At 38.1% G+C, this 16,045-nt stretch overlaps 1 protein-coding gene and 2 long non-coding RNA genes across 5 annotated transcripts in view; 1 reads left to right on the forward strand and 2 right to left on the reverse strand.

The window, feature by feature from the left end:
- LOC107590097 (uncharacterized) overlaps positions 1-10,582 on the reverse strand; it is a 37,375-nt gene extending 26,793 nt beyond the window's left edge. Inside the window, exon 1 of the long non-coding RNA XR_001609743.1 lies at positions 10,492-10,582. This is a non-coding gene — a long non-coding RNA (uncharacterized lncRNA). The remainder of the gene's footprint in view (positions 1-10,491) is intronic.
- On the forward strand, positions 1,418-15,434 carry LOC107590087 (uncharacterized). Of its 2 annotated transcripts, none has more exons than XR_001609742.1 (4): positions 1,418-1,526; positions 1,770-1,855; positions 12,560-15,300; positions 15,359-15,434. It is a non-coding gene; the product is annotated as an uncharacterized lncRNA (long non-coding RNA). The 2 variants fall into 2 exon arrangements; XR_001609741.1 differs by lacking the exon at positions 15,359-15,434 and adding an exon at positions 6,628-6,664 and having other exon boundaries at positions 12,560-14,993.
- A 101-nt stretch (positions 15,435-15,535) lies between these two features.
- Positions 15,536-16,045, reverse strand: part of LOC107590035 (transcription factor SOX-5-like) — a 217,930-nt gene continuing 217,420 nt past the window's right edge. For both annotated transcript variants that reach the window (XM_016278638.1, XM_016278646.1), the window contains one exon: positions 15,536-15,846. In XM_016278638.1, the coding sequence (XP_016134124.1) occupies positions 15,555-15,846 (292 nt within the window). In that variant the 3' untranslated portion in view covers positions 15,536-15,554. The remainder of the gene's footprint in view (positions 15,847-16,045) is intronic.

Here is a 16,045-nt window from a genome sequence, read left to right on the forward strand (position 1 = left end):
CAGTTGCCAAATAGGATTCATTGAGAATCATTTTGCATTTGGTCTAGTTATATTCTAGCACCCTTTTCAAAATCATCTAAATCTAAATCAGTACTGATAGATAAAGTCTTGCCCTTTTTCCCTTATTCAGTGTTCTGTTTCACATTTAATGACACCATAGGCATAAAATGGGTTTTGAACTGCAATTCACATTGACTTTAGAAAAAAATAAAAAAGTATTTTGGTCTGACAAAGTTAATTACATTTTTAGCACACTTGAATTTGATTGTATTACAGTTTAATTTTTCTGCTGGTTTTTCTGCTGGTTCCAAGACTGGTTGGAAATTCTGAAAAAAAAAAAAAAAAAAGTGTTTGTACACTGAGAAATAAAAACCTGCATATAGTTTCGTTACAAATAATTTTGAATGAAAAAAAATGATCTCTGCTTGTTTATGCCGAGATTAACTATTCGAGTAAGATTAGTTGAATTACTTAATATTTTCCAAATAATATTTAAATAATTTGCTTTGGCTTCAGTGCAAAGACAATATAAAAGCTAATTATTTAACTTTAGAAACAACATGCCGTTTTTGACACACTACTGATGGAACTTAAAATACACATGAAAATATATAACTGCCTTTTTATCCTATTTGGGGGTGGGGTATGGTCATGGAATCCTAAAAATTTTAATTTTAGAGAAGTATCAGTCTGTGTTCAGAAAATGCACCATTATTAATAACATTATTATAAAGCACATGAATCAGGATGCCTTTATTCAATAATAAGGCTTTGAGGCTGTAACCCTTTACTTTTGAACGGGGCCACAGCGTATGAAGAAAAGTGAATATTTAAACAAATTTCAGCTACAAAGTCAACAGCTGGCAATAGCGGTCACCGCACTGAGGGCATGAGCAATACTGCCCCAGAACATGCCAGTGGGGCCTCTCTCATTCTGGCAAATCAAAAATAAATATTTGCCAGAAAAAAACAAAAACTCAAAAGTCTTCGAGCACAGAGCAAATGGCGACCAGGGCAAATTAAAGATGTGCTCCAGTGCACTGTCAGTGAAAGGGCAAAAACAAGTCTTAGAAGGGAAAGGAGATGCTTTTCTAGAGTGACAATTCCACTTCCTGAAGAGGTCAGCAGTGGGCTTTTGGAGACAAAGAGGCATATGGAGGTACAGGACAGAGCTGCACTGTAACTAAAATTATTTCTTAATTGATGGCCTTTCAAAATTTTCTGTGTATTCTGACTAAATAAAACATAAGAATTTATACAAATCAGTTCAGCAGATTTTTTTTATTTTTTTTAGCTGAACAGTGTTTAACAGCACTTTAGCGTTCTGTAGATTCCATTATTTTGCCAGTAGGGCGGCGATAAGTGACTGTCTTTATGAGCGAGTCACTGAATCACTCACTCAAACGATTCGTTCGAAGCACTAGTTCATTCATGATTCAGGAGGAATGAAGCGCTACAAGTGCATGTTGCTCGGAGGCGCATGATGGTTGATTCTGCTGTTTGTACCTAATTTCGCAACGGCAAACGTAAGTTACTCAATATTAGCTTCTTGTTTAATGAAATTTAAAAGCAATTTTACACGAAAAAAGTGCTGTTGGTCTAACATGGCCGTATTGCGCACGAGGCATCGCCAAATCACTGCTGTGCCAATATTCCGAAAAACGGCTCTTTGCTCGTGGGAAATTGGTTAATTATATCGAAAACAGTGTACAGTCCTGCCAGTGAAAGTCATGGGAATGCTAACTCATATATTTCCCCGGGTATTATAGACCTCATTAAGATGCAGGTGTGGCTCTCTTGCTGGAGATGGACATTATGAGACGCGCGATACAGATGAACGGCTACAACAAGCTGAGTAAGTAACGCGCTTCAGAACTAGTGTAAGAAACAGATATTGTACCTATCATGCCCTTTTTTTCAAGTCCTCAATCAAAAAATAAAATACAAATTAAATAAATAAAAGACCTTGGAGCAGAGAAAGCATATGAAGAACAAAAACAAGAGAACTGATTAGGTCTATAAAACAATCGCAGGTTCTTCTTATATTATGCCCTAAATTCATTTACTCTTTTTGTAATGCAAACGTACATAATTTTGAGTGTATAGCAGAAGAGTAGGCAGGTTTTGTGACCATAAACTGGCCTGTCAATTATCTTGTCACAGTCAACGTCCTCATATTCACACTACACATTCAAGTTAATTTCATTTACATTCAAAAATATCCTTCCATATTGAAAAGAAAATAAGTATCACGCTGATATACATTTAAGGGGGTCCTTCATGTGAAAGACTCTCCTCATGTTTTTGCATAATGCATAAATAAAAGGTAATGTCCAAGTGTGTCTTTAAAAGTTCACAGTGCTGTTGCAGATTAAATAAATATTTAAGTTAAGTTAGGTTAAGATATTGATTATTAATCACTCAAACCCCTTTATCTTAACCTCTCTACTGAACTGTGGGACTTGCAAGTCTGCCATGTTTGTAGTTTTTTTAACACGTTTTATTTTGGTGTTTGTAGTGCTGAACAGAATCCTCCTCCAATGGGCAATGGATTGTGAGTAATATTATAACACTGTTAAAGTGTTTCCACTGGAAATAACAGACCATCTGGGTTTCTTTGGAATACTCATTTCAATACTACGATTTGGGACCCTCAAATTCTACATTCTAATTTACTATTTAGGACAGATAACACGTGAATTGGGACACAACACATCTTGTGTCGATATGGTCCATGCAGGTTAAGTTTTACACAGAACATGTTTTTGCATCCCACTATGCTGTTTTCTAATGTTTTTCTATGTAAATACCCGCTAAACAGATGTGTTTGACCATTGCGCTTACGTCTTTTTGCAGTGTCTTGTGCTTTACACTGCATTTAACTTTTTAAAAGCACACCCTTTTTTCATTCCACTATCCTGCCTCTCAGGCTTTGTCCACACTCAAATGTATTCGTTTGAAACGCATCTTTTTCTCTCCGTTTTGGCTTTCCGTTCACACTGAGAGTGCGTTTTTGTCAACGAAAACAGAGCTTTTTGAAAACGCTCTCCAAAGTGGATAAATTTGAAAACGGCATTTTAGTGTGAACTGTGAATACGCTTTTGAAAACGATGATGCATGTTTAGATGTTACTTTGTACACTCTTCATATTACAGTTTTGCAAAGATGACAGGAAATTTACTCTCAATTGCTGTCCTGAATGAGTGCAGTTGCATTTTAGATCAAACATATATAATAGTGAGTGATTGCGACCTGGACGCCAGTGAATGGTGGGATATTTTCATAAATAAAATGATCCTGCCAGAAGAATTGCATGGAATCTGTTATGCCTGTATCATCACAATGAGCTTTTTACGTTTTACACATGCACACTAAGGCAAATTTAACGGTTTCCGATGTTTCAGTGTGAATGAGAAACTTTTGAAATACGCTTGAAAACACTAGTGTGTACGGAGAGCATTTTGAAACAAAGATGCCACTTTCAAATGTATCCGGATTAATGTAGATGTAGCCTCACATTTTTCATTTCTCTGCTTTTCTGTTGTTTGAAGTAAGCATGTGGTAGACGGACAACAGACTGTTGCACTCATGTCTCGCACTTGAAACACAATTCTAAAAATGATGCACTCAAGTTAAAAGTAGTTCAACTTTGAAAATGCATCTCTATACCTAGGGGTTTTCATTGCACTGCCATGCATGTCTTGTTTTTTAAATGCAAAAACACGTTCTGTGTGACATGGACGAATGATATCCAGGACTACAGCCTTGCTTTTAATCACACATTTGTTCATTCTGATGAGTGGCCGACTGCCCCCCCTCCTTTGTGCGTTAACATGCAGCGCTGCTCCCGTAAGCTTTTAGAGATTTGTTTATTTGTGTTGCGGCTCGTTTTGCAGCTTGCGAGTGAACCCACCCAGTTTTCACAAGAGCTCCTGACAGCAGGCCTGCTTAGCAGCTCCCCTCTCAATTAACATACTATTAGCATAATATTAGCATGTGTGGATTCGGGTGTTAATGGCTGGAGAAAAATGCTTCAAAAATCAATTTGATAAATTACAAATGGAGGCCAGCGGGTGCAAGCGGTTTCCTCACATACCGCTTAGTCAAGCTGTTCTCCAGATAAAGCACAAACAGTCAAACTGGCGGTACAAAATGTTAAGCGCTGTATCCAAAACTTTTACAATTGCTGAAATTGCAGTGGTGTTTTGATCATATTTGTGCTTATAATGATGCATGAATAAACAGAATCAACAACACAAGAGTTTTTCGTAACTCTGAGCTTATAGGTTCGTGTAGCCAAACATTTGACTTGCAGCATAAAGTCTGGTCCCTAATGTACCATTGAAATTTAACAATTATCTATACCAATTTTAATATCACCGCAAAAAACTGGCTGGAGAAAAATGCTTCAAAAATCAATTTGATAAATTACAAATGGAGGCCAGCGGGTGCAAGCGGTTTCCTCACATACCGCTTAGTCAAGCTGTTCTCCAGATAAAGCACAAACAGTCAAACTGGCGGTACAAAATGTTAAGCGCTGTATCCAAAACTTTTACAATTGCTGAAATTGCAGTGGTGTTTTGATCATATTTGTGCTTATAATGATGCATGAATAAACAGAATCAACAACACAAAAGAGTTTTTCGTAACTCTGAGCTTATAGGTTCGTGTAGCCAAACATTTGACTTGCAGCATAAAGTCTGGTCCCTAATGTACCATTGAAATTTAACAATGATCTATACCAATTTTAATATCACCGCAAAAAACAAAAACTAATCTTAACTAATACAAGTAAGAAGTTCTCAAGTTTGAGGACACAAAAAAATCAGGAAAACAAGAACAAAGAAGCAAATTCCAAACAATGGGACAAGTGCATATCATTTTTCAAGTATGAATATATATGTTCAAATACAAGGTCTACTTGTATAACAGAATCCAAAAAAATCAAATGTAAAAAAATGCTTAGTCGTCACTGTGTGAATTATATGTACAATAATTCTTACTAACTATACAAAAGTTAAAGGTGCAGTATGTACATTTTTGACTGTACTAAAGCATAAAATACCATAATATGTTTGCAGATAGTTAGGAAACATGGTAAGGTTACATACTTGTTTCTTTAAAAAACAATTATTATTCTATGTTGAATTGACGTGCGTTCCGTGTCAGAATGTTTGTTTTTGTTTCGGTCTGTGTAATTCCACCCACTGTCAATGTACCCAGTAGTATTTCGACACGCCAGGTTGCCAGTTGGTGGAAAACACAGTGTATTGCAGCCATGAAAGCCAACAAACGAACTGGGTCAGATCGCACATACAAGCTAACCTAAAAAGCATCGGCTTCCACTCTATGACAAGAGGCATATTAAAGCATGGATAAATCAACTCATCAACTTATGGTGTAAGGCTTGTTTCCTTCCGTTGTCAATTGCGCTCATTCCTGTAGCGTGTCCTCAATCTGGCAACCCGCATGAGAAACAATGCTCTCCAACATTTTGAATTTGGACTGCAGTTCCCATTTTAACCGCTAGCTGTCAAATATTACATATTGCACCTTTAAGCACAGCCAAGCACCATGAGTAATTTTCTTTGTCTTTTGTTTGACTGACATTATTTGACATAGACAGCAGAAGGTATATTAGACAGATGTAACTTTAAGACCTAATGTACAGATCCAGTATATTGATACACATCATTTTCCCCCCCTTAAATGTTTAAATTCACTTAAGAGTCTTGTGAATACCAACCAAGATGGGCATTTTGACATTTTTTGCAAAAAGCTGTAAAAATGAACTCCGTTTAGTACTCACACGCTGTGTTGCTAACAGGAGACTTTCGATATTTGTGCATATAGTTTGGGTGTATGTGTTGTTGCAGAAAACCATATTGACAGTCCATAAGGGAGTACCGATTTGAGTTCCCCTTAGCATCTTATTGCGCATGAATGGTTAATTTCTTGAATGTTTAAACGCAACGTAATATGTATAATGTGTTATAAGCTGTGCTATTACAGACTATGGACGTGTCAACTCAGACTGAGACTATCTGAAATAAGACCTGAGATAAGAACTGTCAAATGCACAAGAGAGAGAGAGAGATGCAAGGCAGGCAGACGCCTCTCAAAAACAAAATAATATGATTTCATATGAATGAACATTGATGGGGGGTGGAGTAGGCCAGCTGTTGATGAAGTCACTGAATGAGAACAAACATAATGTGTCGTCTGTAAGGGGAAATATGTGTCAGAGCTGATTGGACAGCAGCCTTAGGCTGTGCTGTTCCTCTCAATGCCATGCCTGTCTCTCACCTACTGTTAAACTGAAGCTAAATAGCAGAATAAACCATTTACAGCTGTGTTTGCAGGTCTAGCACATCCCCGGACCACACACACTGAATTCACTTTGAAGGGCCACAAGATGCGAAACATTGTCATACATTGTTCATAGAAAGATGCATTCTGTATTTTTTTTATTATTATTAAAAATTATTTACACATACAAAAATTTTAAAAAAAAATGTAGTCATACCTGTAGCCTAATTAAAGCCTCTAAAAAAAAAATTCATGACATTGTAAAAAAACACTGAAACTTTTTTTCATCCTCAAAATATCTTCTCTTGTGTTATGCAGAAGAAAGAAAGCCATCCAGGCCTGGAATGACATGAGGGTGAGTAAATGATGAGATAATTTTTATAGTGAACTGTCCCTTGAAACACTTTTGCTCACAGAATAAATGAATCGATGCTTATTGTGAGTAGGCCCAGAGGTGTCATGCCCATTGAAAGAGAGGGGGCACGTGTCCCCTCAGATTTCTGAGCCAAGTGAATTTTGAATGCAGCTTCCAAAAGACAAAAAAAATAGCAGTATAGTATTTTTTTATATCTGATACAATCACACCGGTGTGATTAGAACGTGCAGTGCGGCAGAGCATCAGCTGCTAAATTCAAATCTGTGGTCGCCGGCTGGCGCTGAGCCAGAGACGCTTGCCAACTCTCGTGAGACAAATAAGCAACCATGGCTTCAAAAACAAGCCCAATATTTTTTTTATAATTTATTATCGTCAATATAATTTATTATCAATTATTTATTACCAATGAATGAGCCTGCAAAAATCAGCAAACTGCAACAAAGCAGGAACAAATCTCATCTCCAATCACCTGTGAGCAGAATAGGATTGGAGAGATGGAAAAGGAGAAAAACACAAGAGCTTCAAAGGGGAGCTGTAACATAGCCACATATTTAAAGCCTACTAAAATATTGGCTATTAGAACCAAATATATATACTCGTAGTATTAGTATAGGCCTACTTGTTTTTTTTATTACAGCCTGTGATAATTAATACATTACTAAAACATTGTAAAAATTAGGCTACCTTATAAAAGAAAAAGTCATCCCACTTCTCTGACTACTACTATCTAGGGGTGGGAATCACAGGGTACCTCACGATACGATACGAATAACGGTACATGGCTCACGATACGATAATATCACGATACAGCGATTCTGCGATAATATATTGCTAGACAATTCTATAATGATACATCACGGTATCTGTCTAACTATGAAAACAAAATGCCTGTGAAAAGGTTAAGTGCAAGTTTTCTTTTTTATTCAAGTCCAAACTGTTAGAGGGGGGGCATTCACATCGCGTCTTTTGCGCGCTCAGGTTCATTATTTCAAATGTAGACGTGCTGCAAGCAAACACACTGCACAATTCTGCGCCGCGTTACGGCTCTGACGAGGTTTTGTTTCGTCGTCCATGCCATAGGTGCAGTTGTTTCTGCCGATCGGTGCCCTAACGCGCACTTGTAATATCTGGGAGAGAGGGAGAGCATCCAGTTTTGTTGACATAAAACTGGACGCGCCAGCGCCACTCTCTCTCACTCATATAGTGAGGGAAATTCACCTGCGATCCGAGCGGAGAGGTTAGGCTACTCACGGACTCAATATGCGCTCTGCAATAATAACGTGATCGATGCCTACAGTCAATGCTGGTAGCTATTCCGGGGCAGTTTTTTTTTTTTATCTCCATCTCCTTTTATCTCCATAAACATATATAGAGCAGTAGAGCTAATACAGTGGCTGGAAATCTGTTTATCCTTCGGTTCCTCGTGCTTCCCCATCTTCATAGAGAACGCAGTTCATGGTTGCTCAGAGCGCTTTGATTTCCACGCATTTTTTTAGATGCTGGGAGCAGGGAAATCTGTATAGAGCGTCTTATTGTAGTAATATATTGTAGTATTGTATTGTAGTAAAATATCGATATTTGGCGCCAGATATCGATTCTCGTATCGCATGAAGGACAACAATGCCATATCGATATATTGTCCCACCCCCTACTACTATCATCACTTGGATTACAGCATCACGCACCTTTTTTTTAACGTGATTTTTCTCCAATCCCTCATTGAAGAAAAATCATGTTCTTATATTTTTGCACTGATTGGCTATTAACTGTGAGCAGACAGAGTGTCAATCAATGCATTGGAGAATACAGTGAACATAAATGAAAATAAACTAAATTGCTTGTCAGATTTTCCTAACAAGCAACCATATTTTGTAAAATAAGCCCAAGAAACTGCAATCCGCGACCTGGAATTTTTTCACGCAACTTTACAAAAGAAGAAGCCCAAAGTCGCATATAATATGTGGACTTGGCAACTCTGGCCAGAGACAGACGCGTCTGTACAGCACTGCATTATAACCAATCACACACGATTCTGTTGAGCTTATGAATGCAATGGCCAATCAGAGACGTTCAGATGAGTCCTCGCTGAAACGTTGTGTTTTGTTCACTTGCTGACTGACTTAATTATCTGGCGAATTCTCTCGTCAGAAACAACAAAGTGCAGATGTGCGTACGTACGAATGTAAGTAAGATATTAATTTCACAGTGTAAACAGCTTCAGTGATTTTAATGGGAGTTTTTCAGAGTGCCTGAACTCTGGCTTGACTGAATGAAAATGTTATTTGATAATGTAAATGTTCTTTGCTCTCTGTAAAATAAAAGTATTATAATTAGTAACTTACAATATTGTTATTAAATTCAACATTAAATACAAAGTCAGTCGTATTAAACATATTTTATGCCATGACACCCATATCTGGTAGCCTACTTAAGTAAAAAGTCGGGTTTTTATGTGTAGTTAATAGATTACGCTATCAGTCTACTTTGCCAATCACCATTTATTGATCAAATAACAATCTATAAAGGTGCAAAACGCATTTACTTACACATATTTGAGAATCGAGATATTTCCTGATATAGTTGGAAATATTTCGAATAAAAAGGGGAAAAAAATGCTGTGTCACGTGATAAGCATGACGAGCAACTGAGCATGATAAAAAAAAGTATCATGGGTTTCCCAGTCACAACTGTCAGTTGTCATTTAGTTTATTTGTTTAGGTTTTTGTCATATTTCAGTGGATGTATGAAGTTGCAAGTGTTGGGAGTTTGGTGATTTTGTTTGGTTTGGTTTATATTTAGTGCTTAACCTGTTGTCTGACATTCGCTCTGGTGACAGCCGTATGTATTTGGCCGCTGTGATGTTGAATGGCATGCGTGTTAACGTTTTGCCTCTGTAGTGCAAGTGCAGATGCGTTTGGCTTCGGTCGTGCTAAGGTGTCGTGTGTGTACACATTTGTCTGTCATTGGTAATGTGTGTGTGATTGCGTGTGTGTTGGAGTTCTGAGTACTCTATAATCCCCCCCTCTTCATGAATACATTAGCGGAGTGTCTTAAACTCAGCTTAGCTGGCGGCTCTGGAGGCACATCACATCCTATTACCTACTTTAAATCATTAATGTGACATCGTTTTCACTCAATCTCCAAACACCCACGCTTCAAATCTGCACATTTCACTGAGCTGTCGCAGAAGCTCTCTGGAACTCACACACACACACAGACATATGCATCACGCGCACAGACATGGTAACTGTAAAAATACATAAGCTAGCATGAGCTTACAAACATGTAAAAACAGTAAATACACACTCTGAATTATGCTAATTGCTTCCCTCAGATGATGCTGTTGCCTTGTGAAAACATCTTGCCCCCCTTTTTCCATTCGGCACTCAGCAGAGACGGCGAAACAGACAGCAGGAAAGATAACTCGAGGAATCAGATGTTCCTTTTCTGTACTTAGCCTCATACTGAGCAGAAATGCACACACTCTTATAAAACACTCTATTCAGTATTAGCTACAGGCAAAAAATCAAATATTTACAGTGCCCTGAGCTACGCTACTTCACTTAAAGACTTAAAGACTCAATTTTCCAGCCCACTTTCCACCGCGTTTAAATGAAAATTTGGAGTACTTAACTCCCTCTCAGACAAACACTCAAGACAGCAGCACAGACCCACCAGAGAGGAAACATTACAGGGCCAGAAAAGACAAGAGCACAGAACCTAGCAGCTTTTACAAAAGCATTGACATTACCACAACTATCATATTTCATTACATAAAGCTTGTGAATTTCAAAAGATAACCTTACCTTTATCCATTGTCCTTTCTATTGTTTCCATTCCGCCATGCTTGTTGTGGTTAATTAGACCAGATGTGATCCATTGGTCTCTGGCCTTCTGATTGGTGGAAAAAATTGGGTGCTCTGCTACAGAGTTAGGTTTGTCTTTTTAAGCAGCCTTGGTTTTAGGAGTATTTTATTTTCTCCAGAGGAATTTCAGACATTTCAGATGAGAGTTGCAAGCCTTGAAACAAAGTCAAACAGTCACAAGTATTTGAAAATTGGACAAAAGACAAAAGTACATGACGGTGTCCTTTTTTTTAAGGGAGTGAACTATATAAACAACATAAAACACAATATACAAATGTGAAGTTTAATATAAAAATGAAAGTGTATTGGACAATATATATATATATATATATATATATATATATATATATGTATAATATACTATATAAAAAATTTGTGGGTAATGTAGTACTTCACTTTTTAATGAACAAAAGCAGATACACTTGCTTAGCAACTTTTGGTCTTAAAGTTTTGCAAAAAGTATGTATTTTTTTGAAAATGAATGCGATTTTTACTACCATAAATCCTACTGTTACGCTCCTTTGAGGGCAGCACCAGAGCCTCATTATTTTGACTGAAATCTAATCCAGACATACTCTGTGTGCACAAAGTGGTATTTTTTATTGCTTTGGGTTCTTTAATTGTATGATAACACTAGGCAATTTTTTGATTTGTGGCACAAATATTATTTCTAATTGAAATGTGTGGTTTAGGAAGTCTGGTATGAAAGTTAAAACATCTAAGACCACCTACTTGAGGGGGAGCGATCGAGACAAACCTTTAAGATTTGTTAACAATACTGTGTAATTTATGAACATTCTTCTAAAAATATTTGTAACCTCAGCAGGTGTCCTACTATCCTGCGTGACGCATGTAATTCCAGACACATACAATGACGTTCAGCACTGGGAATTCCCTTTGTTTGGCCTAAAAATGTTGCGATTGCTTCATGTGTTGGCACGTAACAGTAGACAGATAGTATTTAGTGTGCAGTGTGGTGCTTTTTGGCAGTTCTGGACTGCTAGAGTTTAATTATGGAGTTGGTGAGTTGCAGTAGGGCAGAAGAAGGAGCCACAGACACACAGTAGAGATACAGAACACGTTGCTGTTTTTATTTGAGCCTTGACTGGCAGTAATACTGAAAAACGTCAACTTAGAACAGATGGTGGTAACCCACAGCTTGCTTTTTTTTTTCTTTTTTTTTTTTTCCATAAGAGTACAGTAAAACTCTTGCTTTTAGTGTGGCATGAATAACATCAATAAAAGAGAGAAAGAAATATACAACTTATATTACACTGTGTTATGAACAAAATATAAATCTATAACTCTATGCTATATTTACATAATTATCTTTCTCGATTTTCAAGTTGAGATGGTAAGATAAGTTTCTAAGTACTTTTTGTTTGATGTCATTTAACATTGTTTTGAGCTCCACACATGACTTTGATTGTCTTATCAATTATTGTTCATAATACAGGCCATAATTATCATATATAGAGTTCTAAAGACTGAGGTTACCATGCTGAAAGATAGTTTGTTGACAGAACGTGACCTTGTACGTTAAGCCAGCCAGCATACGTGTCCCTATCTATTGATATGATTGTGGGAATTACTAAATGTGAAAGCATGGTCACATCAGATGGTGGCTATTCTGTGATTGTGATGTCACTACTGTGAGCTTAATTGACAGAGGGAGACTGTGTGGAGCTAAAACAATTCTGGAGATAAAAACATCTAATATGGCCATTCAGTGGAGCTTCACTGGAATCAGACAGTTTGATCAATTCAGAAAAGTCATGTCTTCTGATTAAAAGGGATAGTTTACCTGCCACCATCTTTCACTTTTAATCTTCTGTGAAGCACTAAAGATGTTTAACAGAATGTCCAAGCTGCTGTTTTGCACATAATGAAAGTGAATGGCGTGCTCAAGCAAGATTTTCAGGGAATAATGACTTTTCAGTCTTCAGAGGATTTAGGAATATAACACAGCTGTTTGGACCTCTTTTACAATGCATTTATTTCTTTTCAGAACCCCTGGTCCCCATCTACTCTTATTGTATGGAAGAGAGCAGCTTGGACAATCTGCTAAATGTCTCCATTGGTGTTCTACAGAAGAAAGTAAGACATATAGGCTTGGTCAATTACATTTTTTGGATGAACTATCCTTTTAAGGGTTAGGTGCTGTGTACTGTACCCCAATTTGACAAAATAGGTAAACAAATGCATTTTTCTAAACCAGTGATGTTCCAATGAAACATAAGAGAGAGGATGACAAATATCAGTAAACAAGTTCCACGCTCTTTCTGTTCAATGACAATTGGGGTATAATATAGCCGTTTTCTTTATCTTCAGTAAAAGAAAAAGAGAATTAACAGAAAGGAAACTTCACATTATACATAAACCATTACAAATAAAAATATCATGTTCTTCTTATGTTTGACTCCGAGTGTCCAGAGTCCTAGTGCTTTAAGAAATGTGTTTGGAGTTCATGAACAATGCACGGAGGAGAAAAAGAAAATGAAAAAAAGAGAAATGTCTCTTTTCCTTCATATCAGCAGTTCACCGTGACTACTTTCTCAGAGATATATCAGCGTCAGAACAGGATTAATTCAACAAAAAAATAAGAACAAATAAAATAAAAAAGGAGAACAAAAAAACAGAATATTGAACATAATGATTAGATCTAAATACCTACCCAGCTAAATATAATGCTTTATCAAGCGCAGTTTCCATACGATCATAAAAAAAAATCCAAAAGGAGGAAAATAATAAATTATACTGTACATAACTTACTAAACTTAGGAAATGCTGCCAATTCTTATAATTATTGTTAATAATATTATTACACTAGAGGCAGTTTTAATGAAAGTAAAATACAGTATTTGCAAATACAAACTAAAACATTAACATGCAGAGTCTGAAACGGCTCCTCCCAACCTCGACAGCAGAGTGACGTTGACATGGAGGCAAAACACAAATACAAACAACAGACGGGACTGGACCTCATCGAACTGAATAAACTAGACAAAGACGAACACGCAAAATGCGATTGGTCATCACTTTGCTAGCGCTACAGGCGTCAGAGTACCTTTAATATTTATCGTTAGAAAAAATCTCAAGTAGGCCAGAAAATTCAAAAATGTTTTTAGTTATACATGTGCATTCTAAATATATAATTTGATATGTGTTGTGAGTGGACGGCCTTTGGGTAGATGTAAAGGGGAAAAAAACACAGATATTAATGTTTGGAGTCTGGCTGCTGTTCACCTAACAGCTTGTCTTTCTCTCATCCAGCTGCCCGCTTATGCCCACACCAGGCCAGAGAGAGGCTGGCAGAGTAGTTACAGTTAGGGCAGCCGTCAGTCAAACACCATCGACGTGCCAACAGCAGCCACACAGGTGCAGTAAGATGGAGTGGGTCAGTCAGAGCCACACAGAGAGCGGATGACTGATGGCACGGCTCGGAGACTCCTCTGCACTGATAAACCGAGTGATAGATGGAAAAAAAGAGGAGAGAGAGATAAAACACAAATCCCTGTGGAGGAGTAGAGATGTGAGATATATTAAGTGGCGCTGATTGAAACGCACACTCGTGCTTGTCTTGTACGGAGATCCCTGGTTTCTCTCAGAGCTGTCCTTTGAAAACAGAGCACCGGGGCTTGTGGGAACTCTATTCTCCTCCTTCAATATGCCATTCAAGCACAGACTCTCCTCTAGAGAGCTTTTCTCTCCGCGTCTCCTCTTTTCCTTTCAGAATGAGGTGCAGTGTTCCCTGCACCCAGCGATGACAGAAAAAGGTTGTTCAGGGAGACAATGAGAATGATGGGAAAAAATTAAAGGAAGAATGGAAAAAAAAAAATTATCAAACGAATGATCGGACTAAAAATAAAAACAAAAAGAATGATAAATGCAGCGTTATTATTAAACATTTGGCTTCCCTCAGCACCGATCTGGCTGCTAGCATGAATCGTACGCATTGAATATGAATGTTTTTTCCTTTTGTAAATGTTCACATGACCAGCACATCAACCGTCTACATGTAATAAAAATTAACTTAAAACCTAGCAAAATGCGCATTCATCTACACACACACAAACATAAAGAAATGTGCACGTGTACAATAATTCTGCTCGAGGCTTCACTCTCCACGAAAACCATCGCCATGTCAGCGGTTCACCAAACACAAAGTTTGTGCTATCTCGTAAAGTTTGTCTCCACACCTGAGAGAGACGTCAACATCCAAAGCTCCCACAGAAGAGGAGAAAGGAACAGTAAAAGCGTGTCAAGAGGAAAAGATGTGAGGAAGGAGGGATTGTCTGTCATCCAGCGATGTCCGAACTCCTGAGTGAAGGGACGAGAATCCTCCCTTCCATCCTTTCGTCCAACAGAAGACACATCTTTGAGTGAGAGGACATGGGCGTGAGGATGATAGAAAGAGATTCAGCTAATAGCACGCCGAAGAGGAAAAAAAATAGAAAATGTTTGTCATTTTACTCCTGTCAGGTGCTTTACGGTGAAGAGGAAAATAAATGTCTTTTTTCTCTATTAAAACTGTAGCACAAAAACAACAAAATCACATTCACAAGCCACTTGTTGGCACTGTGTACCTGAGTGAGAATATTATAGAACCAAGAAAAAAAGTTGTTTAAAAGTGTCTCTTTAGAAACAATCAGGTCCACCATTTTAAAGTGTCTATGACGGGTCGACTGACAGGTCCTTAGTAATAAATGTCTCGACAACAAACCGGTTCAGAGTAATTTTTCCTATGTCGTCGTAGCTTACTTGTGATTCAATATGAACTTGCTGCGGTACGTTCGCTCAGCGGGAGTCAAGGCAAGTGTTATACTTCCTTTACAAGACCCTCCTTTCCATGTAACAGTCACTTTGATTGACAGGTCCTGTGCTTTGCTGTGGATATCGGGCTTGGCTCTGGAGGATTCCTGATTGGACTGTGTATGGGGGCGGAATGAAGTTTACTTGCGTGAGATGCCAGGTGACTGGTGAGATGGCTGTGATTGGCAGGTTTACTGAGTGATGTGATTCTCGCTGTCAGTGCCATAGTCCCCGTCATCGTCTTCGTAGTCGAATTCATCATAGGCGTCGCCGTTGCCGTCATCCATTCGGAGCTCCTCCTTAATGCGAGGCCCCTCCCTCTTGTGTGTGAGGTAAGAGGGCTGGCTGCTGGGTGGGACTGGTTCGGGGCTACTAGACATGCTCGAGTGCTCAGAGGGCATCTGTGGAGAGGGCATTCCTGCCATAGAGAGCGCGCCTGGGTACACAACGCCCGCTGAGGACAAGGGCAACTGGGCCTGCTGCCTGTTGTACAACAAACATGCAATCTGTTAGCAGAGCCTGGGTGAAAACATTCATCAGATTGTTGTTTCCTAAAAGTGTACAGTTTACAAACAGGCAACATGGGATGCTAGTCAAATGATTGGTACTATAACGTGTTACTTGAATACAACTTTGTGTTAAAAATGCTGAAAGTCAACCTGAAATGGCATTCATAACCCAT

This window comes from Sinocyclocheilus grahami, unplaced genomic scaffold (assembly GCF_001515645.1).
Source record: "Sinocyclocheilus grahami isolate Dianchi unplaced genomic scaffold, SAMN03320097.WGS_v1.1 scaffold8.1, whole genome shotgun sequence".
NCBI lineage: Eukaryota > Metazoa > Chordata > Actinopteri > Cypriniformes > Cyprinidae > Sinocyclocheilus > Sinocyclocheilus grahami.